This window comes from Lampris incognitus, chromosome 4 (assembly GCF_029633865.1).
Source record: "Lampris incognitus isolate fLamInc1 chromosome 4, fLamInc1.hap2, whole genome shotgun sequence".
NCBI classification, from domain to species: Eukaryota; Metazoa; Chordata; class Actinopteri; order Lampriformes; family Lampridae; genus Lampris; species Lampris incognitus.
This window is the reverse complement of record NC_079214.1, coordinates 63,690,079-63,714,118: the sequence shown is the minus strand read 5'-3', so window position 1 is coordinate 63,714,118 and position 24,040 is coordinate 63,690,079. Positions and strand designations below refer to the sequence as shown.

Here is a 24,040-nt window from a genome sequence, read left to right as displayed (position 1 = left end):
AGATAGTCTAAAGATGTACATGCATTTCACGTTTTAATATTTTGAAGACACTTTTCTCCAAAACAACTTACGGGAGAGGTGGCAGATAAACCTGAGTTTGACCAGCTGGCATCATAGAGTACTACATACGTAGTAATATATCACAGCCAAGAATGCAGGTGAAATGGATTTTAGATCGTCAGGGAGGAGCAGAAGGCAGGGTTGGAGAGCCGGCTCCTGTGTGTGTGCAGATTTTGATTGCTGCCCGGCCCTACACCAGCTGACTCACTGACCAGTTTCTTCCTTTCTGGTTGAAGGTGTGGAGAGTCAGGTCACATTTTGCACTACAACAGTACACAGGAAGAGATTTTCAGCCCTATAAAGTGCCTGTAAAAGTGGTTTCTCTGCAAGAGTTGAGCACAAGTTTTTCAAAGTTACGCAGTTTCACGCTGTTTGAAGGATGTGTTTGCTCTCAAAAAGTCAAGTGAATCGGTGGATGATGAGCTCTGGGTAATGGCTCATAAAATGTTTGGGTTTCAGTCGGTGATCAGAAAAAGCATTTTCTTGTGAAATGCGAGTGATTAGGGCACAGGTAAGTGCAACAATTTCCAATAGTTGTAAAACCGGTCGTCCTACTCCACTTTCCCCAGGAGATTCAATTTTCTCTCGAGCAAGACTGACAACACCAGCTTTCAGCGGGGTCAGGGATCAGGAACACTTCATTTCTATCGTTTCCCACAGCGGTGCAACACAAAGACACATCCAAGAACACACATATCTAAACTAACACATATATCCTAGCTAAAAAATAATTTTAAAAAATCACTGCCAGCCAGGACGCCTGTCGGAACTGCCGGTCTGCATGGGCTAGCAGTTGGCTTAGCCTGTCCCGGTTCCACGTCCTGTCAGAGCGCCCTCGGTGCTTCCTCCTCGGGCGCGGCTCCAGGCAGGGGCCGTGGTCCTTGGGCCCACCGGATACAGCAGACCAGGCTCCCCCAGCCGATCCAACGCCAGCTCTCCCAGCCAGACACCCTCAACACACCTCCCCGCACTCCACACGATGACCCCAAAACACAGTCAACGCCAGGCGAGGCCGCCGCCAGACCGCCTTCGGTGTTACCGTAACTTCCGGTCTGCATTGGCTAGCAGTTAGCTTAGCCTGCCCTGCTATCGTAACTGCCGGTCTGCGTGGGCTAGCAGTTAGCTTAGCCTGCCCTGCTATCGTAACTGCCGGTCTGCGTGGGCTAGCAGTTAGCTTAGCCTGCCCTGCTACCGTAACTTCCGGTCTGCATGGGCTAGCAGTTAGCTTAGCCTGCCCTGCATCGTAACTTCCGGTCTGCACGGGCTAGCAGTTAGCTTAGCCTGCCCCGCGTCCGGTCAGACCGCCCTCGGTGTTACCTCTTCGGGCGAAGCTCCAGACAGGGCCGTGGTGCCTGGGCCCACAAGACGCAGCAGACCAAGCTCTCCCAGCCATCAAAAGAAGACAAAAAAACGCAGAGGTGGACAAAGACACTGCATGGAGTGTACTGGCTGAGGCCGCCGCAAACGGGAATTTGCGCCGCCATCTTCTCACACCGCACACCGGAAGCGGAAACAGCCGCATGTGTTAGCAGTCGGATAAGGTTAGTGTAAACTACTAATAAGACACGTTAGCCCCTAGCTAACGGGTCTGACCCTTTAGCCGAGCGGTTAGTGATGTCGCCTTGTGGTGCAATACACTCGTATCGAATCCCGCACCGGGCAAGAAAATAACCGGTTACATTAGGTTAAGGTAGGTTGTTAAGTTAAAAAAAGAGGGTTAAGTTAACTTAAGTTAAGGTAAATTCACTTAAATAAGAACAGACACGCTTACTACTGCCTGGGTTCAGCTCTTGAGCCCTGTCACCGGCGTTGCTTCTTAGCTAAGGTGAGTTACCCTTTCGTTGAATTCAAGGTTAGTCAAAAATGACGATGCTGCACATGTAAACGTAGGCTCAGAGGACGCAGTACCTTCAAACAACTCATCCCCGAAACACGGAGGCACCCCGGGCTGACAAACGGGAAGAAAGAAAGCTCATTGAACCCGCAGTCGGATGGGACACCCCCCCTATGGACTGAATCCCAGGCAAGGCTCCGAAGGTGTGGAGGTGATCACGGAGTTGAAGACCGTACAGATGACGTAACTGTGGGCAACGTATTGTAACGTGCACGGATAAGAAGACACGCTGGCCGCTGGCCGGCGGGTCTGACCCTTTAGTCGAGCGGTTAGCGATGCCTCCTGCGGTGCGGGCGACACGGGTTCGCTTCCCTGCCGCGGCAGTTCCTGTGGTTGCGTTGTCCCCCTCGAATTCACTACAGTATAGTGGATGTGAAGTCAGGAGGAGGGCTGTGGAAACTGAACAAGTGTAAGCAGTTAATGTCAGCTATGCAGAGGCAGTGAGGAGACGACAAGAGAAGGAAGGTCTCTGACCAAGTAACCTAGTCTTCAGGGTCAGAGGTAGGCCGAACAGAAAACTCCAACACGGCAATGACAGTGGATAAACTGATTGTGTTCATTGTTTGTGTAATCGCCTGTGCCGGTCAAGCCAAAACAATAAGACAGAGGAAATTGTGAAATAATTGTGAAGGGAACCAAGTTTTGGGGTATAAAAGATGTGTCCTGGGAGCCGATCAGTAGAAGGCTTGAAGCAGATGGGAAGCGGGGAGGCCAAAGTAATAATGGTATGATTATTCTACGATGCAATGGAAGAAGTTTAATAAAGAATGGCCAAGAGTTTAAAGGATTCATTAAAGCTCTTAAAAAGAAACCTGAACTCTAAGAAACATGGCTTTAGCCAGCGTTAGACTTTGTTATGAAAGGATATGATGGTGTATGTAGGGATGGAGGGCAGTGGAGGAGGGTGTATAGTATTTTTAAAGCAAGGAATACAGTATTGAGTTTTAAGGAAAGGAACAGAGTTGGAATATTTAATAATTGAAATTTGGACAAAAGACAAAATTTCTAAATGGTTAACTTTACGTCCATGTAACCAGCTTTCCGTAGAGGTAATAGATGAACTGGCTGTATATTCATTCACTCATTCATCATCCAAACCACTTATCTGTACTCGGGGTCACGTCACGGGGATGCTGGAGCCTATCCCAGCAGTCACTGAGCGGCAGGCGGGGAGACACTCTGGACAGGCCACCAGACCATCACAAGGCCCACACACACACACACACACATTCACACCTAGGGACAATTTAGTACGGCCGATTCACCTGACCTACATGTCTTTGGCTGCACAGTTAGGGGGCAGGTGATATGCTGTGGAGACTTTAATAACCATAGCATGTTATGGGGTAAGTGTAATGATGTCAATGGAATGGTGATGGAAGCGTTAATGGTAGGGTAAAAATCTAGTGTACCTGAATGATGGAAGTGGTTCAAGAATTCATATCAGAACAGGCACAGAATTTGCCGTAGATCTTACACTAGTGTCAGATTCACTGGCTGGTGTTTGTTCATGGAAAGTAGTCAGAGAAACGACTGCAGGAAGTGACCACTATCTGATAATAATTGAAATAAGCCTAAATTTAGAAGAAAATTATACAGGGGGATTACAGAAATGGTCTTTCAGTAGTAGGAGGAAATCTAGGTATATTAGTAATCAAGAAATGCAAAAAAAAAATATTAATTATGATTAATGATTTCAACGATCCAGTTTGTAAAGCCATTCTGGAGGCTGTAAAGCATCATTTACAGCCTCCAGAATGTCTAATAAAGCATATTAGGAAAAAGGGAAGATTGTACCATGGTGGACAACATCGTGTGATAAAGCAAATAAGTCTCCACATAAAGCTTTTAAAATGTTAAAAAGGAATCACAGTTTTCAGAATCTTGTTGAATGTAAAAGGTTACAAGCAAATGTAAGGAGAATTATAAAAATACAAAGAAGGACTTTTGGAGGACATTTTGTAACTCCGTGGGAAGGGAGAGGAGCATTGATGAAGTTTGGAGAATGATGCAGGGGTGAAGGTCTTTGTTCCAACCAAGCGAGTACACACCTGTGTCTCCTAATCAAGTTCCTCAGCAAAGACTCTACTGGTTGATTAGTAGGATCAGGTGTGTAACTGCTTGGTTGGAACAAAAACCTTCACCTACACTGGCCCTTCCTGGATAAGATTGCCCACCCCTGGTACAAAGCATGAATGGGATCAGAAGAGGATATGGGTATCCAGTCTTAAATAATGGTGAGACAGCAGCAGTGAGATGAGGAAGAAGCAGAGATGTTGACTGAAACTTTTGTTAGAATTCACAGTTTGGACAATATTAGTAAAGAGGGGAAAATAGGAAGGCAAACTGCGACAGCAGAAAAGGAGCTATTACATCAGGGAGGACACCCCAAAGACCTTCTAAACAAGCCATTTACAAGGACAGAAGTGAACCGCTCCCTCGAGAGAACCAAGATGTCAGCACAGGCAAGGATCAGATTAGTTATGAAATGATAAACTACCTCAGTGGTTCATCCAAGGATACTTTAGTGGACCTATATGATAAAGTGTGGGAGGGTGGGAAATTGCCACAAAGCTGGAAGGAGGCTGTTGTAGTCCCAATATGCAAACCAGGGAAAGATTGTTCAAACCCAGGGAACTACATACCAATGCTTTAACATCCAACATCTGCAAAATAACAGGAGAAAATGGTAAATGAAAAATTAACAAATTCTATAGAAATAAAGGATATATATCCAAATACCAGAGTGGTATATGAGAAGAAGAAATACTATGGAACCAGCTTTATGTTTAGAATATGAAATTAGAAAAGCACAGATAAACAGTGAAAGTGTAGTGGCTGTTTATATATATATATATATATATATATATATATATATATATATATATATAGATATATATATATATATAGATATATATATATATATATTGAGAAGGCATACGACGAGAAGGATTACTAATCAAACTTTGTAAATTAGGTATCAGAGGTCGACTATATAGTTGGATTAAGGACTTTTTTACGAGGAAGATTAATACAAGCCAGTATAGGAAACAACTCTTCGGAGAAATTTGTGGTTGAAAATGGAGCACCCCAAGGAAGTGTAGTGAGCCCTTTATTGTTCACCATAATGATAAATGATGTGTTTGAGGAAGTGGAGAATGGGATGGGGTTCCAGCCTTTTTGCAGTTGATGGGGCAATTTGGACAAGGGGAACAAATTTGGAATTCATTGTAAAGAAACTGCAGGGGGCTATTAAGAAAGTAGAAGAGTGGTCATATAAATAGAGTTTTACATTTTCACTTGATAAGGTAAACAATGTTCTTTACAAGGAAAATGGTTGGTAATGAGGTAAAACTAAAATTATATAATCAAGAATTGGACAGAGTGACACAGTTTTAAGTTTTTAGGGTTATGGTTTGATGAAAGACTTAGAAATTAGTAGACAAATTTAAGAAAGTACTAAATGTAATGAGGTGTTTAGTTGGAAGTGGATGGGGGCAGGACAGAACTGATTTGAAAGCCATATACAGAGGATTAATTAGATGATGGTTGTGTGGTGAATGGATCAGCTGCAAGCACATCTCTCCAAAGGTTAGATAATATTCAGTACCAGGCCTTGAGATTATGCACAGGTGCATGTAAACCAACTCCAACAGCAGCATTACGGGTGGAAATGGGGGAAATGCCACTAAGACATGAGAAGGATGCAGCTATCTCTGAATTACTGGGGTATTTACAGGGCCATTGTCAAGACCACCCGACACAAGACACTTTAAAACCTTGTTGGGGAAAGGACAGGAAGGAGACAAAACACTTTGGATGGACAGTGACGCAGAAAGCAACAGAACTTAGAGTAGCTCAATTAAACGTTAGTCCAACAGCGCCGTTGCCTGCTACACCACCCTGAACACTTCCTGCCACCACAGTAGAGTTTACACTATTAGAAAAGAAGAACAAAGGCGGGGAGTTTATTTATAATTCACATATCACACAAGCATATATTGGTGGTTACCAAGGTTACGTCCAGATCTACGCAGAAGCACCAAAGGGTTTAGCAGATAAAATAGGAGCAGCATGTGTTGTTCCAGAGTTTCACATTAAGGTAGAGAAAAGTGAGGGGTCACCAGTCTGCACGGGTGAACTGGTTGCAGTGTTGTCAGCGGTGCAGTGGATAGAGGAAATGGTTGCAGTATTTTTAGCCGTGCATAGGGTAGGGGAAACGACCACTGACGGCAATGAGCTGCTCAGACTCAAGCTCATCACTAGCCAGTGTACAGTACAGTCATTCAGCTAGCAGACCCCATGGTTCAGTAGAGGTACAGCAAACATTACACAGAATTCAACTGATGGGTCTGACGGTAAAATTTGTTCGGGTACCAGCACTTATTTGTGTCACAGTATATGCCTCGGTCAGGGGCACAGACAGGAGTATTACCCCTAACATGCATGTCTTTTTGATGGTGGGGGAAACCGGAGCACCCGGAGAAAACCCACCGCAGACACGGGGGAGAACATGCAAACTCCACACAGAGGACGACCCCCCAAGGTTGGACAACCCCGGGGTTCAAATCCAGGACCGTCTTGCTGTGAGGCGACAGCGGTAACCACCGGGCCACGTGCCGCCCAATCTTGACTTAGATTTGGACACGCTATACTAAACGGTACACTCTTTAGAATCGGCAAACATAATACAGGCGGATGTGACTACTGTGGGCAAGAAGCAACAATAGAGCATGTTATGCTGCACTGTCAGCGATATGAGGCACAGAGAAGAAATCTGATACCAAACCTCAGAAAGGAAGAGGTAAACTTAGACATGCTACAGAAGAACTCAGGAAATGAACTTTATTACAGTATCTTAGCATAATCAGTTTGATTGAGAAGATAGGATCACAGAAAGTTGAATCAGTTCATCCGGACACCACTTTTATTGAGAGAAATGTTTCCTCACTCATCTAAGCGACCTCTTCAGTCTCAACTGCCTGCAGGTATCCCCACCCTTGTAAACAATACAGTTGTATAACGACCCAAACCAATGACCAGTTTCCTATGCAAATTTCCGTGACCATTATTAACTAGAGTTACAATGGCCATGTGTACTATTCACAGGATTGGGGAATAGCTGTGATCACAGCATTGTAAGATGGTGGCAGATGTACTCTTAGCCCCTTCACCTGACCTACATGTCTATGGACTGTGGGAGGAAACCCATGCAGACACGAGGAGAACATGCAAACTCCACACAGAGGACGACCCCCAAGGTTTGACTACCCCGGGGCTCAAACCCAGGGCCCTCTTGCTGTGAGACAGCAGTGCTAACTACTGCGCTGCCTAAGAAAGACCGTGCCGCAGAAGAAATAACGTTCAAGAAAACCTCTAATGTGTGAATCAGTGTTGCCTCCAGCAATGGCTAAAAGAGTCCTTTGCAGGCCCGTCAGTGCACTGTATGACAGCAATAGTGCGGCGTTATGAGGCAGTGCTATGCCAATGCTCTCAAGGTGTTTTAAGGTCCTTCACCTGGCACTCCGTGACCAATTCCTGACCAAAAACACTCAAAGTCTTGTTCTCTACAGAGAACAATAAGTTGCATCTGGTCAATACTTGATGTGTTGTGTGGCAGTATATTTTTAGTGTGAGATGCATAGCAAGCATGTTGTGTTATTTCTTTCCAGACCCTGGAGGGTTTACCGCTTCAAAGGCATCGGGGGGCATGGTGGCCCGGTGGTTACCGCTGTCGCCTCACAGCAAGAAGGTCCTGGGTTCGAGCCCCAGGGTTGTCCGACCTTGGGGGTCATCCAGGTCATCCTCTGTGTGGAGTTTGCATGTTGTCCCCGTGCCTGCGGTGGGTTTTCTCCGGGTGCTCCGGTTTCCCCCACCATCAAAAAGACATGCATGTTAGGGTTAATACTCCTGTCTGTGGCTCTGAGCAAGGCATGGCGAGACCAACTGGAGTTGGTCCCTGGGCGCTGCACGGCGGCTGCCCACTGCTCCTAGCTACACAGCTAGGATGGGTTAAATGCAGAGCGTAATTTCCCTAAGGCGACCAATAAAGTATATCAAAGTCAAAAATCCTGGTATAGGATCAAGCCTAACGATGACCTCTCGGTCTGGGGCAAGTTTTCAGTGATTTTTTTTCTCCTCCACTATTCCCCCCATCTTGAATAATATCCTTCAATTGGGCACAGCTGTAGTTAATTGCACCGTTTCCTCACAGACTTGCATTGAAAAAGAGCCCCCCCCCCAGTTGTTTGTTTTAATGAGACCTTTGCGGGAAAACACTCTTTGTCGGTTCCATCATCCCCCGGACAAATAGAAGCTGGCTCGGCGTAATTAAAGCTATTCTTGAACACCGTTTTTCTTCACTGACCTATTTTCTCTTGCAAGGCCGGAAGAGGCATTCTCTCAGTTCATCAGTCATAGTGCTGCTTGTCTGAATGACAGAATGGAAGCAATAACTTGTAATTCAAGATAAAAAAGGAAGAAGATTCCTCAAAATCAAGATCTCATCAGTATTTTCTGGACTAGTCTCCATTTGCTCACAAATTGTTAGCGTCAATCTGCATCTCAGCCTGCAAATCACCGCCACTGTTAGAAGAGCCGCGTTCACAACCACAACTGGTGTGGCGACGATGGAGTCAGTTCGACTTTCCTTCACACCATGTCCTGTCTTACCACATCCCTTACAAGAACCTGCAACTGTCCATCCCCCTTTAATGTGCGCTGTGATGTAGAAGTGAAACTCAAAAGACTCACATTTGGCGTCACAAGTTAACATGTAGTATGTTGGGTCCACCGCGGTGGAACATCTGGGCTACTGGTAATCAAAATTACAACTTGTGCCTTTAAAATTACTGAAAAGCAGCTAACCGAGAAAAGAATTGACAATGCCTGGTACCTAAATTTACAATTATGAATTACAAGGGGCTGAAATGAGTTTCAGCCCCTTGTAGGGTGTCTGGGCTCAGCCTTAGAGATGGGGTGAGGAGCTCAGACATCCGGAGGGAGCTCGGAGTAGAGCCGCTGCTCCTCCGCATCGAAAGGAGCCAGTTGAGGTGGTTTGGGCATCTGATTAGGATGCCTCCTGGGCGCCTTCCTTTGGAGGTTTACCGGGTACGGCCAACTGGGCGGAGACCCCGGGGTAGACCCAGAACTCGCTAGAGGAACTACTTGTCCAATCTGGCCTGGGAAGGCCTTGGGATCTCCCAGGAGGAGCTGGAGGGCGTTGCTGGGGAGAGGGACGTCTGGAGTGCCCTACTTAGCTTGCTGCCACTGCGACCCGACCCCGGAGAAGCGGCTCAAGGTGAATGAATGAATTACAAGAGTTCTAAATTACCATAATATACAAGAATCACAAGCTTTCATAGATGATGTAATCACCACACTGTAGTTTGTTCTCAGGCGAAGAGTGTGGAGTGTGCTCGGAGAGAGCTGCACACCTAAATAGTTACCCTTCTGCATCTGTCATAGAAGACGAATACAAGGAGACATTGACTCCCGAACACGTCCATAAATACTGAACTTCTTGTGTAAATCTCTGGTGAGACAATTAGCAGAGAAAAGCTCTCTCGTTTGAAGCCTAACGGCCAGGAGGCCAGATTCAGTTTCGTGTAGGATTAATGAGTTGAGAGACCGTTCTGGCTGCGGAGGGAAACACGTTCTGCTTAACCGGCATCTGGTAACCGGGCGGCACGGTGGCGCAGTGGTTAGCGCGGTCGCCTCACAGCAAGAGGGTCCTGGGTTCGAGCCCCGGGGTAGTCCAACCTTGGGGGTCGTTCTCAGAGGTGGACACCCCGGCTTCAGAAAGTACAAATCCGACCATGTATTTGTTCTAGCCATTCACTAAACAGGGCGATTTCACTCTACCTGGCTGAAGAGTTGTGCTAATTAAATTCAACAAAGTAAAAAACTGAGTGTTAATTTAACTCTGAGTGTACAGATGGATCCTTTCGGGTCTATTTGTACACTCTGAGTTAAATTAACACACAGGAAGTTAAATTAACACTCAGGATTTTACTGTGTACATGGCAGGACTGTCCACCTCTGGTTGTCCTGTGTGGAGTTTGCATGTTCTCCCTGTGTCTGCCTGGGTTTCCTCCGGGTGCTCCAGTTTCCTCCCACAGGCCAAATACTTGTGGGTCAAGTGAATCGGCCATACTAAATTGTCCCTAGAGGTGTGTGTGTGTGTGGGCCGTGATGGCCTAGTGGCCTGTCCAGGGTGTTTCCCCACCTGCCACCCAATGACCCAATGACTGCTGGGATATTCTCCAGCATCCCCGCGACCCTGAGAGCAGGATAAGTGGTTCAGGTAATGGATGGATGGATGGATAATAATGATTATAATGGGGCGGCATGGTGGCACAGTGGTTAGCACGGTTGCCTCACAGCAAGAAGGTCCTGGGTTCGAGCCCCGGGGTAGTCCAACCTTGGCGGTCGTTCCAGGTCGTCCTCTGTGTGGAGTTTGCATGTTCTCCCCGTGTCTGCATAGTTTTCCTCCGGGTGCTCCGGTTTCCTCCCAAAGACATGTAGGTCAGGTGAGTCGGCCGTATTAAATTGTCCCTAGGGGTGTGTGTGTCTGTGTCTGTGTGTGTGTGTGTGTGTGCGCCCTGTGATGGACTGGCAGCCTGTCCAGGGTGTCTACCCGCCTGCCGCCCAATGATTGCTGGGATAGGTTCCAGCATCTCCGGGACCCTGAGAGCAGGATAAATGGTTTGGATAATGGATGGATGGATGGCATCTGGTAACTGCAGCAATAAGGGGAACCTATTGTAATAGGTGTGGAACCGATCCTAAACTATCTCAGCCTTCTGCATGTATTGTAAATGTATTTGCATATGTACCTGTGGCATTCAAAGACGGCCTCTAGGGGTAAATCTAGACTACAATATCTCTACTAGATAAAAAAAGATGCAAATAAGCTTTTATTACTTGTTATAGTTTGTCAATCTCAAACAGAGAAAACTCAAAGTCATTCCCCTGAAATTAATTTATTTGGGTAATATGGTGGCCAACAGTTACTACACGATCACTGCTGTAGAACTATTCTAATGCTTTAGTTGGACACTATCAATACTTCTACAAAAATACAAAGTAGATACACCGTCTCCTAAATACATCAGTCAGACCCACTGGTTATGTTACCGTTTACAGGAATGACATCATGAAAAGCTTCCGGCGCCCCAACGCCAACACAGTTACCCCGCAAAATGAGACAGAACGGAAAAAAGGCTTACATCGAAGAGCTCAATAGAAAAGTTACAATTGGCAGGTAAATCTGGTGATTTGTTTTTAAAATATAATATACTAATGCTCCTTTTCCACTACATGGTACCGGCTTGACCCGACTCGCTTCTCTGTGGTTTTCCATTACCGTAACAGCACCCCATCGGTGTAGCTGTACTTTTAAGAGAACTCCGCTTCGGCCGCGTCGGCATTTAAGAATGCCGGGTGATGGCCCACGCTCGTGATGATGACGCGGCGACGCGTTTCTCTGACCAATCAGAGGTCTGCATTGATTCTAGTACCCGCTCTGGTAACCGCTCTTTTCTGGTACCCACAAAGGCGGTACCAGAAAAGTGGTAACAGTTACCAAAATGCTGGTACTTTCCAGTAATGGAAAACGAAAAAAGGGGGCGAGCCGAGCCGAGTCGAGCTGGTACCACGTAGTGGGAAAGGGGCATTTAATAAAGCACAGTGGCAATTCTGTACATTCGAAGCAAAATAACGAAAACACCATGGACGGTGGCAGAAAAAAAAATCCCGACTGTGAAGGCTTTAGTGAGACTTTGGCAGCTCTCTTCAGTAGTTCAGAGTGCACCTCAGGATGTCAAAAAGTCATACGAGGTCAGAGTTCACAGGTCGTGCAGACCAGCAGGCTCCGACCTCATTTAACCTCATCCACCAGATGACGGCCCTCTCCTTCCTGGTCTCCAGGCGCAACTTCCTCCGCCCTCCCCCGTCAGTGGGTTATAGCCTGCAATATAGACAGGACAGAAAGTAGGCAACTAGCGAAGGACAAACACACGACTTTCTCTGAACAAAATGCCACGGTCGGTCAGGATAACGAAGAGATGCCAAACAACATGTCACTGCCTTTGTGTTGAGTTTGTGGATCTCTACAGCAATCAAAACACCTTGCCAGGAACCCACGGAGCACTGCACCATGTCATCATTTCCTCACTCTTCTAGAATTTGCTTTTATTACCAGAAATGGTCCATACATCAGTCTGACTGAAATGGACCGATGCCATCGGTTGGCAATCTTGTTGGGATAGTCCGCATGGAGCGCTCACCCCTGTCCAACAAACCTAGTCGTTAGAAAAGCCGGCTGAGTTTTGAAAGTGTAAAAGCCATCTAAAAGATAAAACGCTATCGTGGTATTGTTGTAACATTTTTTCCCCTTTTTCTCCCAATTGTACTTAGCCCCACTCTTCCAAGCCGTCGTGGTCGCTGCTCCACCCCCTCTGTCGATCAGGGGAGGGCTGCAGACTACCACATGCCTCCTCCCATACATGTGGTGTCGCCAGCCGCTTCTTTTCACCTGACAGTGAGGAGTTTCACCAGGGGGACGTAGCACGTGGGAGGATCACGCTATTTCCCCCAGGCGCCCCGACCGACCAGAGGAGGCGCTAGTACAGCGACCAGGACACATACCCACATCCGGCTCCCCAACCGCAGACACGGCCAATTGTCCTGTAGGGACGCCCGGCCAAGCTGGAGGTAACATGGGGATTCGAACCGGCGATCCCCGTGTTGGTAGGCAACGGAATAGACCGCCACACTACCCGGATGCCCCCGGATTGGTGTAATATTTTTAGATGACTTTCACACCTACATAATTTGATCAGGACTTCAGAAACTTTTTTAAATTTGTTTGACAGGTGAATGCTCCATGTGGACTGGCTATAGTCTTAAATACACCAGGAAGAGAAAGTATAAAAAGGTATTTATTTGTACATACATCTTCAGGATTGTAGTTGTTACAGAGAGGTGTGCTTGTCACTTGGTAATTTCCAGAACGAATGCAATATAAACACTTTGTGGACTGTGGGCCAGAATTTTTTTCTCGTCAAATGAATCACAGTCATTGTTTAATTAACATTTTGTCTTTGCACAAATGTGTTTTTTGAAGTAGACATCGAGTAAATGTACTGTGCAGTATTCCCTCTTTTTACTTTACACTGAATGATCTTGTACTGCCAGCAGAACAGGAATTCTATTTTAAATATTGGAAAAGTCCTCAAACACACTAGTGTATTTTCAGATGATCTGCAACTTCCTCTACATCCACGCTAGGGTTTAAAAGGACGACCAGCTGATTTCTGGTGTTAGTAAACCTTCTGCAAGGCTCAGCGTTTTCGGTTTTTATTTTTCAAAGCCATCCAGCATGCCGAATTTCGCCACAAGAGGGCACTGTATAACCTCACATGAACAGGAACAACTTTTGGATCAGTGGGAACATAAAATCCGAGTGAAAATCGGTTTAAGCCGATCTGCTCCTTTTAAAAAAAATCTGGGTATTTTTCGGTGAAAATCGGTAAAAACCGAAAATGCTGAACCTTGACCTTCTGTAACTTCCTGCACAAACAAAGTGAAGTCCACTCATAACCTACCGTTGTTCCTGAAGGGCTTCTTGTCGGGCTTCAGCACAGTGGCCGATGAGCTCGCCTCCTCGCTGGCCTGCCAAGTTTCAGAGAGTCAGTGGGTGAAGGATAAATCAACTGTCTTGGATGGAGTGAATCAGACAACACTTTTCTCCACGGTTACCTGATCGAGCTTTCCTTTATAACTCCTTCCTTCTTGCATGCTGTCCCACATCTCAATCTTCTGCTGCCGCTTCTCCTCCTCTAGCTGCTCGGAATAGAAACGAAAACAGTGTTTGTGACTCGAGTTAAACATCGGGGGGTCGGAGATCCCGTTTTCTCATTTAGGGTCAAGACAAATTCACCTGCTTCTGTTTTTCTCTGAACAGCGCTGCTTTAGCATCAAACTCCAGTTGCATTTTCCTCCTTGCTTCTTCCAGGGCCTCTTGTCTCCTCACCACGGATGCTGGATCTTAGCAGGAAATGGCACAAGGGAGTCAGTATTAGTTTCTATGCATCGGACATTCAATCTTATAAAAGTTAAGCCCACACAATAAAACACTGAATATAGAAAGTCCCTTTTTTTGTGGAGATTTTCCCCCTTGTTCTCCCCAATTATACTCGTCCAATTACCCCACTCTTCTGAGCCGTCCCGGTCGCTGCTCTACCCCCCTGCTGATCTGGGGAGGGCTGCAGACTACCACGTGTCTCCTCCGATACATGTGGCGTCGCCAGCCGCTTCTTTTCACCTGACAGTGAGGAGTTTCACCAGGGGGACGTAGCACGTGGGAGGATCACGCTATTCCCCCCAGTTCCCCCTCCCCCCCGAACAGGCGCCCCGACCGACCAGAGGAGGCGCTAGTCCAGTGACCAGGACACATACCCACAACCGGCTTGCCACCCGCAGACACGGCCAATTGTGTCTCCCCGAGCCGGAGGTAACACGGGGATTCGAACCGCCAAGCCCCGTGTTGGTAGACAACAGAATAGAACATCAATTTTTCATTCCAAAATCCCCGAGCTGTGGTCACAGGCAGAATTATTTTAACACGATTCGTTTTCAGTCTAATATACACCGAATTCCCCCAGTTCCATTCAGTTTCATAGAGCTGATCTCCAAAGCAGTCTGAGGAGCATTGTTATCTCCTTTAATGGCTGCAAGATGGCGTTCTTCCAGGGACATCCATTTCAGCAAGCCTCATGAGTTTGTTTTGCGTCATCAGTTGCTGCCCTGTTTACCCAGGGAGCGGCGGGGCCACCATGTGTAAAGAGGCCACACGCAAGTGACTAACATTTACAAAGAAATAAGCATTTCTTATGGCGAACTACATAACATTATATTGCCTTATTTATAGCACAACACTTTGAGAGTCTAAATCTTGCACTGCACTAATGTTAGCTGGGACTGGCGAGGCTTAGGTGTGGACTAATGTTATAACTGGTTACCTGCTTAATAATTATTTAAAATTAAAAATGACGGCACTGGCTCCTCAATTAATCCTATACCTATTTACAGCCACAGCCACTGTTTTTAGGTTCTTTGATGAAAGCAGTCATTTAAAAGAGTGCTAAGTTTCTGGCATCTATCCTGATTTTCATGGTTTATCCATCCAACCATTATCCAAGCCGCTTATCCAAAACCTGGGTCACGGGGACGCGGGCCTGGAGCCTATCCCAGCAGTCACTGGGCAGCAGGCGGGGAGACACCCTGGACAGGCCGCCAGTCCACTCAAAATTTTAAATACAATATCAAGATATTTTTTGTCATATATTAATTTCAATCTATAAATATATTTATGAAGTTATTTTCTTCAGATTTTGACAGATATTTGGGCTGGGTTATATTGACAAAATCCAATATCACGATAATTCTGACAATACATATGGATGATGTGATGACATTTTGAGGAGGACTCTTGGTGCTTTCATCAGATACTTACGAGGGTCCCTAAACACTTTTAAAGTACAATTTAATGAGTTTTAAGATATTTCTAATGCCTCTAAATGGAAAAATACCATTGACACGGCCCAAAAAAAAAACAAAAAGACGAACTAGACATTATACACTCTTTTTGAGTTTTATTGAATAGGAATCGAAAAGCAAATTAGCTGACAACAGCTTTCTTGCTTTTTTAACGAAAATAAAACTATGGAGGTAGACCCAGTCAAATGGAAAACAACTATCAAATACACATAATATGGCACTAAAGAGACTCCAAAGTTGACAGTCTAAGGCAGACATGGGCAACTGGTGGCCCACGGGCCTCATTCGGCCCCCGTCCTCACTCAGTACGGCCCGCGGATCAATTTCAAATATCAATAGATAGTTGGTTTCACGGGCGTTAGAAGCAAGTGGGCCATTTAACCACGTTTGAACCGGATCCCAATCATAATTATACTGTCCACTGATAGAGGGACAAGAGGCCTGTAGCCAAGCAACTGCTTGCACGTGGTCTCGTTTTGGTCTCGGCGGACCACTTCCGCAACGACATGCAACGAGGAGGGACGTGAGCGGCAAAAAAGAAAACTTGACCTAGAGAACCGTGTCTTCCAGGGAAGTCGGGAAACTTTTTACGGAATTCAAAAGGAAACCTGTGTGTTCAGTGTGCCTGGAAATAAAATCCGCCATGAAGGATTTCAACTTGAGTCGCCACTACAATACACGCACAAAGACAAATATGGCGCGTACACCGAAGGTGCCGGAGCCGCCATCATCTCTGACCTCCAAGGAAAAAAATACACCGACAGCAGAGCCTTTTTACCGAAGCCACATCTACACAGGACTCCTCTCTCAAGGCATCTTGTGCAGTTTCCTTTGAGCCAAAGAAGCCCTCGTCAGATGGCTAAACAGTGAAGCTAGGTGCAGTAGAGATGGCTAACGCTTTTGGAGATAACATGGCTAGACTCGAGTCAAGACTATGAATTGGCCTTTAGCGTTAGATGAGAATACAGATGTGATGGATGTTAGCCAGCTTCTCACTTACACTAGAGCCATTGATAGTTCATTTGAAGTGCACGAGGAGTTATTGAAATTTGTGTCTTTGCATGACACTACCTGGGGCAAGGATGTTTTCAACGCCATTAAAAACATTCCAAGTAAGCATGGGAGCTTTCACAAGCTTTCAGCAGTTGCTACCAATGGTGCACCATCTTTGCACTGAAGATGCACTAGATTCATGAGGATTCTCCAATAAAGCGGCACTGACTGTCCAATATTGCACTACGTCATACATCAGGTGGGTAGCATTGTTGCTAGCTAACTATTCAGTGGCGGCTGGCCAGTACAGGGCGCTGGGGCGCCGCCCCCTTCCAATATCAAGAGATGAAAATCTACTTAAACACGTTAAATATAATTTAGTTGTATAATGCAAATAATTATGAAATACAAGTGTCTTTCAGTCTGTGAGCGCCTGTCAGCAGCCATTAAACATGGGTTCAAATGGTATTTGGTTGATTTCGTTCTGAATACATATACTTCCTGGCTGAAGGGCGCCAGCCAAACGATACCTTATGTCTCAAACTTTTGGTGAGCAGGTGACCTGAGGCTGCTGTCTGATTGGTTTCTTCAGATTTTCAATGGGGCGCAGTTCTGTGCGCCCCAGACACTCCCACTTTTATTGGCAGCAAATTGGTATTGTTTTAATGTTTTTTGATCTAATGTGATTGGACAATTCTCGTGGCTGTCAATCATGTTCACACCCACCACGACGCCTCGTCTCAACTGTCAATCATCCACCGTCTACCACCCCTCATAAAATCTATAGGCTACATTGTCCTTCTTAACTGTGGACATTAAAGCAGCTGTCCGGTGTGCGCACCAAGGTAAATTGCGACCCCCCCCCCAAAAAAAAAATCGCGCCAACCCCCACTGCTAACTATTAATATATGGTTGGGAATGTGGGTTTTTTTTAATGAGAACTTTTAATCATAAGCTAAATCCCATTTCATTTTGATCTTACAGGAGGCCCTCTGTGCCCAGACAATGAACTTCAGCCATGTCACGGATTTAGTTACCAAGGTTACCAATCTCATTCGAGGGGGGAACAGGTCTCTCAATCACAGGAAGCTTGTAGCCTTTTTGGATGAAGTGAGTGCCGCTTATGGGGATTTACAGATGCATGCTGAGATCAGATGGATGAGCCACGGGAAGTGCTTGCAGAGGTTTTTTGCGCTGCACACTGAAATCCCAGTATTCTTGGAGGACAGCATTCGATGTGATACAAGTGCTTGCTGCAGTAAACTCAGAGGTACAGATTTTCTCTGCGACATGGCCTTCCTTGTGGCTATTACCTCACATCTTAATAACCTTAATATGCAGTTGCAGGGAAGAGGCAAACCATGTCAGATCTCTAAGCACACATGAATGCATTTAAGCATAAATTAGCCCTGTTCAAAGAAGGCTTTTCATCCCACCATCCAAATTTGGCACACTTTCCCACCTGTGAAGAGCTGTGTAAAGATGTCCCCGAACGTGAGAAAACATTTCTCAAGTACAGACCAGACATAAAGACTGCAGCAGCAGTTGAAGGAATGCTTTCAAGATTTCCACACCACGCAGCCACGAATTGCGTTACTCACTGACCCCCCCCCCCCCCCTCTCTGCTGCTGTCAGTGACCGACCCCCAGAGTTGCAGCTTGAACTTTGTGAACTACAGTCAGACCCCTTCTTTCAAGAAAAGCGCAATGCGAGAGGAGTTTCATTTTGGAGACTACTACCCAAGTCCCGCTTTCCACTCCTCAGGGATTTTGCACTCTCCATGGCCAGCATGTTTGGGAGCACGTACATCTGCTAGAGCAGCTTCCAACAATGAAGCACATCAAGTGAAAAAAGAGAAACAGGCTGACAGATGAAACTCTGTTCCAGCTCAAGCAGATTGGATGACCAACATTGACGCTGACATTCAGTCTATTGTACACCAGCAGGAGAGGCCACAAGTATCGCATTAAGACAGAACTTTATACTGATCCACCTGTCGGTGAGTTTCAATTGCTTTCAATGGCTTCATCAGTGAATGACTGTGTGTGTGAATGGGTGAATGTGAGCCACACCTTGTAAAAAAAAGAGCTTTGAGTGGTCGGTAGACTAGAAAAGTGCTGTATAAAATGCAGCCCATTTACCATTTTGAGCTAAATGCATGTTTATTTGAAACATGTCATGGAATTGGAGGGCAGAGGTAGAAATGCACTACAAACATGCATATTAGTTGTTGCACTTAATGTGAATGTCTACTTTTGCACCATTATTGAATGATGATTTTTGAGACCCCATTGCACTGAAATAACAATATATCACTCAGGAATGTAAACTTTGATTACCGGTATGTATTTTGTTCTTTTCATTAAATTAGTAGCTATAACTGGTTAATTGAGTGATGGGGGTTACAGTATCCCACTGGTAGAAGTGCACGGTCACAATCTTGCCCTCTGGTAGTGAGGGTTAAAATTTTTGCAGCCCTCTTCATCATCAAAGTTGCCCATTCCTGATCTAAGCCAAATGTAGGTGTATTTCCTTTTCAGACGCTCTCTGGCACAAACAATCTGAAGTTTCTTTGACCCCATTTGTCACTGGACGCGGTGTCTCTCGTGACGTGTCGCAGCTCATCAGCCAGCTTATTGATTTCACCATCTAGCACTAGCAACTGCTCATTTCCTTTGCTCATTTCCTCTTCAGTGTGTTGGATTTTGTTATCAGCGTTGCCATTTCTGTCCCTGCAGTATTCTCTGCTAGTTCTGTGAAGTTGTCTGCGTTCTTTTGGAGACTCATATCCCACAGTATTTCTGCCTTCAACGTGGCTGTCGTGCTGAATGCCGTCTGCTGACTGCTCAGCTGAGCCATGGTAGTTACAGAGCCTGTAGCTCGGGCGGATGCATTTGCAGCAGACAAATGAGCTCTAACGTTACCACGGGCAGCCAAGCTAGCAACGGGCTCAACATATGACTGGATGACCACAGTGCTTTCTCGAGTGCAAGCATAATTTCAGATTTCATATGAGAATCTAGTGCTTTACAACCCATTGTCACCGAGTTCACATTGTGCCTCATAAGATTTGCTGGACTGTCTACACCAGGGGTGTCAAACTCCAGGCCTCGAGGGCTGCAGTGTCTGCAGGTATTTGTTGCAACCATGCACTACACCACCTGATTAAACTAGTTCCTTTCCCTCCTTGATCCAGGAGGTGAGCTAATGAGTTAAATCAGGTGGTGTAGTGCACAGGTGCAACAAATACCTGCAGACACTGCGGCCCTCGAGGCCTGGAGTTTGACACCCCTGGTTTACACCAACCACGATACCTGTCGTCCTCCAACCATTTCAGATTGAATTTACATTTGTCCATTTTGATTGCTGCCTCATCCGTCACCTGTTAGCTACTGCTTCCCAGTCCCACTGCCCCTTGCTCTAGCGTATGTTATCCATCCATCCATCCATTATCCAAGCTGCTTATCCCAATTGGGGTCGCGGGATGCTGGAGCCTATCCCAGCAGTCATTGAGCGGCAGGATGGGAGACACCCTGGACAAGACATTCATTCGTTCTGCCCCAGAATAAATTAAACTTCCTAAAATCCCAGACATTTAAAACATTTGTAGACCTTGAATTTAAAAAAAAAATATCTAGAAGTTTTAAGACTTTAAAGATCAGCGGGGACCCTGTTTACACACAAGGAAATGTTGAGAAACGATCATTAGTAATGTGAATATGCTGACCAGGCAGGTAGGGACAGCCACTTTTCATTTCACTAAAACAGTCGAATAAGTTCAGAAAATTGCCTCACTTCATTGTAACGCAGCCCTTAAAACCAGGGAATGACAGCATATGGCCATATTACCAGAACCACAATCCCACACTACATCTAGTGAGAGATCACTATCGAGTTTAAAGTGATACATTGCCAAACTCTTTAAGAGATATTTCTGTTTTTAAAAAGAAAAAAAACATTCGTGGTTTACCCTACTCGTTTGAAAGATATGCTGGACATGGGTAAATCATGCTCTCTGCATTGATTTGTCGATTCTCTGCGTTTATCCACATTGAGACGTGCCAGATTGCAGACAGCAGGGGTTGTCTCTCACTATGCCAGTGTAGATGTTTGCAGTGGCGCCCCCCAAGGGGTGGCCACGGCCACCCTGATACCATCCCTGCCCCCCCCGCTGGCCCCCCCAGCCACGAGTCGCATATGCAGAACATGCTTCTGATTAATGCATAAATGCTTCTATCTGATATATCTTACATTAGGTGCTGTTCATTTAAATCAATAATGTATATTTTTCTCAACTCTCATATTGACAGTTTTCCACTAGCCTACACAGCACACTACAACAGCAGCATAGAATTCCCCAAATTCAGTCATGGCTTTTGGTTTTGGTGTGCCACCCCAAGATTTTCAGTGGCCCCATTTGCCCCTCCCTATGAAACATTCCTGGGGGCGCCACTGGACGTTTGGCGAAACCATCACCCACCTTGGGCCGTTTCCGGGGAGACGCTGCGCCGGCGGGCTCTCCTCCGGGCCAGGCGCTGAACCAGCACGTAGACGGCCACGGTTAGAAGCAGCAGGTACCAGCCGTACTGACCTACCAAGTCTCCGGCTGTGCGGGTGAGAAGGGACTACAAGTTAACCCCCCCCAACAGTTTGGGCAAACCCGAGAAAGTTCGCGGTTATGAGAGGCTACACCGGCCCCAGATATGGTGCCGAGTCAACGCGCTAGTTTGCGCCATTCTGTTTCTATATAACGGCAACCTAAAGAGGGCACACATAGTGACGACACGAACTGCTAGCTAGCTAGCTAGCTAGCTAGCTAGCTATCGTGTTTAACCAAGCCTGACAGGTCGACGGTATTACCCGCTCGAAACGCGAAACTCAGGTCCTGGTTTTTAATGGGCGTCTTGTCCATTTGAGGCACGCCGTCGTCGTCCACGTCGACGATCTCCACGTCCTCCATCTCCCCCAAATGATGAACGGCGCGCTGGCTGAGTCGGGCTTAGCGTCCCCTCTCCTCTCTAGTTTAGCCGTGTAGACCGCCGCCTGCGTTAGTTCGCCACGTTCGTAAATGGAACGATGACGTAGAGCGTCAGAGAGCGCCTCCCGGGACATTCTCTGGGAAACCACGTGACTGCCGGGTTTGACGGCGACGTGATTTGAAAACGTGCGGAAGTGGATGAACGCGCGGTGACGTAATCCCCTGCAGATCTGTCAGGGTAAGTTTAGAGAGTGTGTCAATCTGGGTTAGTGTTTGACAGTGGTAAAGTTTAGTAATGGTTAGTTAAGCGGCTTCCCTTTTCGGCTGATCACGTGGTTTCCAAGATAATGTGTATAGAGAGCCGCCTCATTCATTCATTCATTAATTAGCCAAACTCCTCCTGCACGCCAAGCCTCCCGACTGTGGTTTAAATTGTGCCCCCGGGAGGATAAATTATGTTTTTTTTCTGAATGAAAACATGCAAATATACAACGTTGAGTTAACTGCATAGTATATATTCATTTTATAACAGCTATATAAGGAAAAGTCAAATTTTAAAAAAATCGACAAAGGAGAAAGTTACAAGAGCTGAAGGTTCCCACGAAAAGCAAAATGCTCTTCGGTGTTTTCTGTTTTGATACTTTATTTTTCCTGTGTGACTGAAACGTCGAGGACGGCCTGACGGGACGCGGAGGCGGAGCAGGCTCGGATAACTGCCAGCCCATGCACACCGGCACTTCCGCCACACGGGCATCGCTCGCTGGACGATGGAGTTTTTGGACTGTGTTGCACTGGGTGGACTGTGTTGCACTAGGTGGACTGTGTTGCACTGGGTGGACTGTGTTGCACTGGGTGGACTGTGTTGCACTGGGTGGACTGTGTTGTACTGGGTGGACTGAGTTGCATTGGGTGGACTGTGTTGTACTGGGTGGACTGAGTTGTACTGTGTTGTACTGGGTGGACTGAGTTGCACAGGGTGGACTGTGTTGCACTGGGTGGACTGAGTTGCACTGGGTGGACTGTTGTACTGGGTGGACTGAGTTGTACTGTGTTGTACTGGGTGGACTGAGTTGCACTGGGTGGACTGTGTTGCACTGGGTGGACTGAGTTGCACTGGGTGGACTGTGTTGCACTGGGTGGACTGAGTTGCACTGGGTGGACTGTGTTGTACTGGGTGGACTGAGTTGTACTGTGTTGTACTGGGTGGACTGAGTTGCACTGGGTGGACTGAGTTGCACTGGGTGGACTGTGTTGTACTAGGTGGACTGTGTTGCACTGGGTGGACTGAGTTGCACTGGGTGGACTGTGTTGTACTGGGTGGACTGTGTTGTACTGGGTGGACTGAGTTGCACTGGGTGGACTGTTGTACTGGGTGGACTGTGTTGTACTGGGTGGACTGTGTTGTACTGGGTGGACTGAGTTGTACTAGGTGGACTGAGTTGTACTAGGTGGACTGTGTTGCACTGGGTGGACTGAGTTGCACTGGGTGGACTGTGTTGTACTGGGTGGACTGAGTTGTACTGTGTTGTACTGGGTGGACTGTGTTGTACTGGGTGGACTGAGTTGCACTCGGTGGACTGTTGTACTGGGTGGACTGTGTTGTACTGGGTGGACTGTGTTGTACTGGGTGGACTGAGTTGCACTGGGTGGACTGTGTTGTACTGGGTGGACTGAGTTGTACTGGGTGGACTGTGTTGTACTGGGTGGACTGAGTTGTACTGGGTGGACTGAGTTGCACTGGGTGGACTGAGTTGTACTGGGTGGACTGTGTTGTTTGGGTTGGACTGAGTTGCACTGGGTGGACTGAGTTGTACTGGGTGGACTGTGTTGCACTGGGTGGACTGAGTTGCACTGGGTGGACTGAGTTGTACTGGGTGGACTGTGTTGCAATGGGTGGACTGAGTTGCACTGGGTGGACTGAGTTGCACTGGGTGGACTGAGTTGTTCGGGGTGGACTGTGTTGTTTGGGTTGGACTGAGTTGTTTGGGTTGGACTGAGTTGCACTGGGTGGACTGAGTTGTACTGGGTGGACTGTGTTGTTTGGGTTGGACTGAGTTGTTTGGGTTGGACTGAGTTGCACTGGGTGGACTGAGTTGTTCGGGGTGGAATGTGTTGTACTGGGTGGACTGAGTTGTTCAGGTTGGACTGAGTTGTACTGGCTGGACTGAGTTGTACTGGGTGGACTGTGTTGTTCGGGTTGGACTGAATTGTACTGGGTGGAATGTGTTGTACTGGGTGGACTGTGTTGTTCGGGTTGGACTGAGTTGTACTGGCTGGACTGAGTTGTACTGGGTGGACTGTGTTTTTGGCTGTTTTTTTGTTGTTCTCTGTTTCATTTTGTTTTTGGTGGTGGTGTTTTGGAGGTTTTTGGACATGTGTTATTGTGTTGCACTGCTGTAGGCTGAGGGAAACAGAATGTCATTTCATATTGTGTACATACATAGTGCACAATATGAAATGACAAATAAATTGTTCCTGATGTCTGCAAGTGCTAGAAGCTGTTGTGTAGCGGAGTCAGACTCCTCTTGTCCCTGCACACCTGGCCGATAAAG

The 24,040-nt window shown here is 46.6% G+C and overlaps 1 protein-coding gene across 1 annotated transcript; it reads right to left on the bottom strand.

Moving 5' to 3' along the window:
* Window positions 1-10,866: 10,866 nt before the first annotated feature.
* Window positions 10,867-21,588, bottom strand: selenos (selenoprotein S). Its single transcript, XM_056278585.1, has 6 exons — window positions 21,371-21,588; window positions 20,991-21,116; window positions 13,899-14,005; window positions 13,718-13,801; window positions 13,564-13,630; window positions 10,867-11,924 (listed from the first exon to the last, which is right to left on the bottom strand). Exons 1-6 carry the CDS (start codon window positions 21,468-21,470, stop codon window positions 11,845-11,847), a joined length of 564 nt encoding a protein of 187 aa, XP_056134560.1. The 5' UTR covers window positions 21,471-21,588; the 3' UTR covers window positions 10,867-11,844.
* Between the last annotated feature and the right edge of the window lie 2,452 nt (window positions 21,589-24,040).

Excerpts from the sequence above, each read along its gene's own strand:
- selenos (XM_056278585.1), bottom strand. The coding sequence starts at position 21,470 with ATGGAGGACGTGGAGATCGTCGACGTGGACGACGACGGCGTGCCTCAA. Across the intron at positions 21,117-21,370 it reads GAGTTTCGCGTTTCGAGCGG|CCGGAGACTTGGTAGGTCAG; the intron begins GTAATACCGTCG and ends TCACCCGCACAG. Across the intron at positions 14,006-20,990 it reads CTCCCCGGAAACGGCCCAAG|ATCCAGCATCCGTGGTGAGG; the intron begins GTGGGTGATGGT and ends TTTCCTGCTAAG.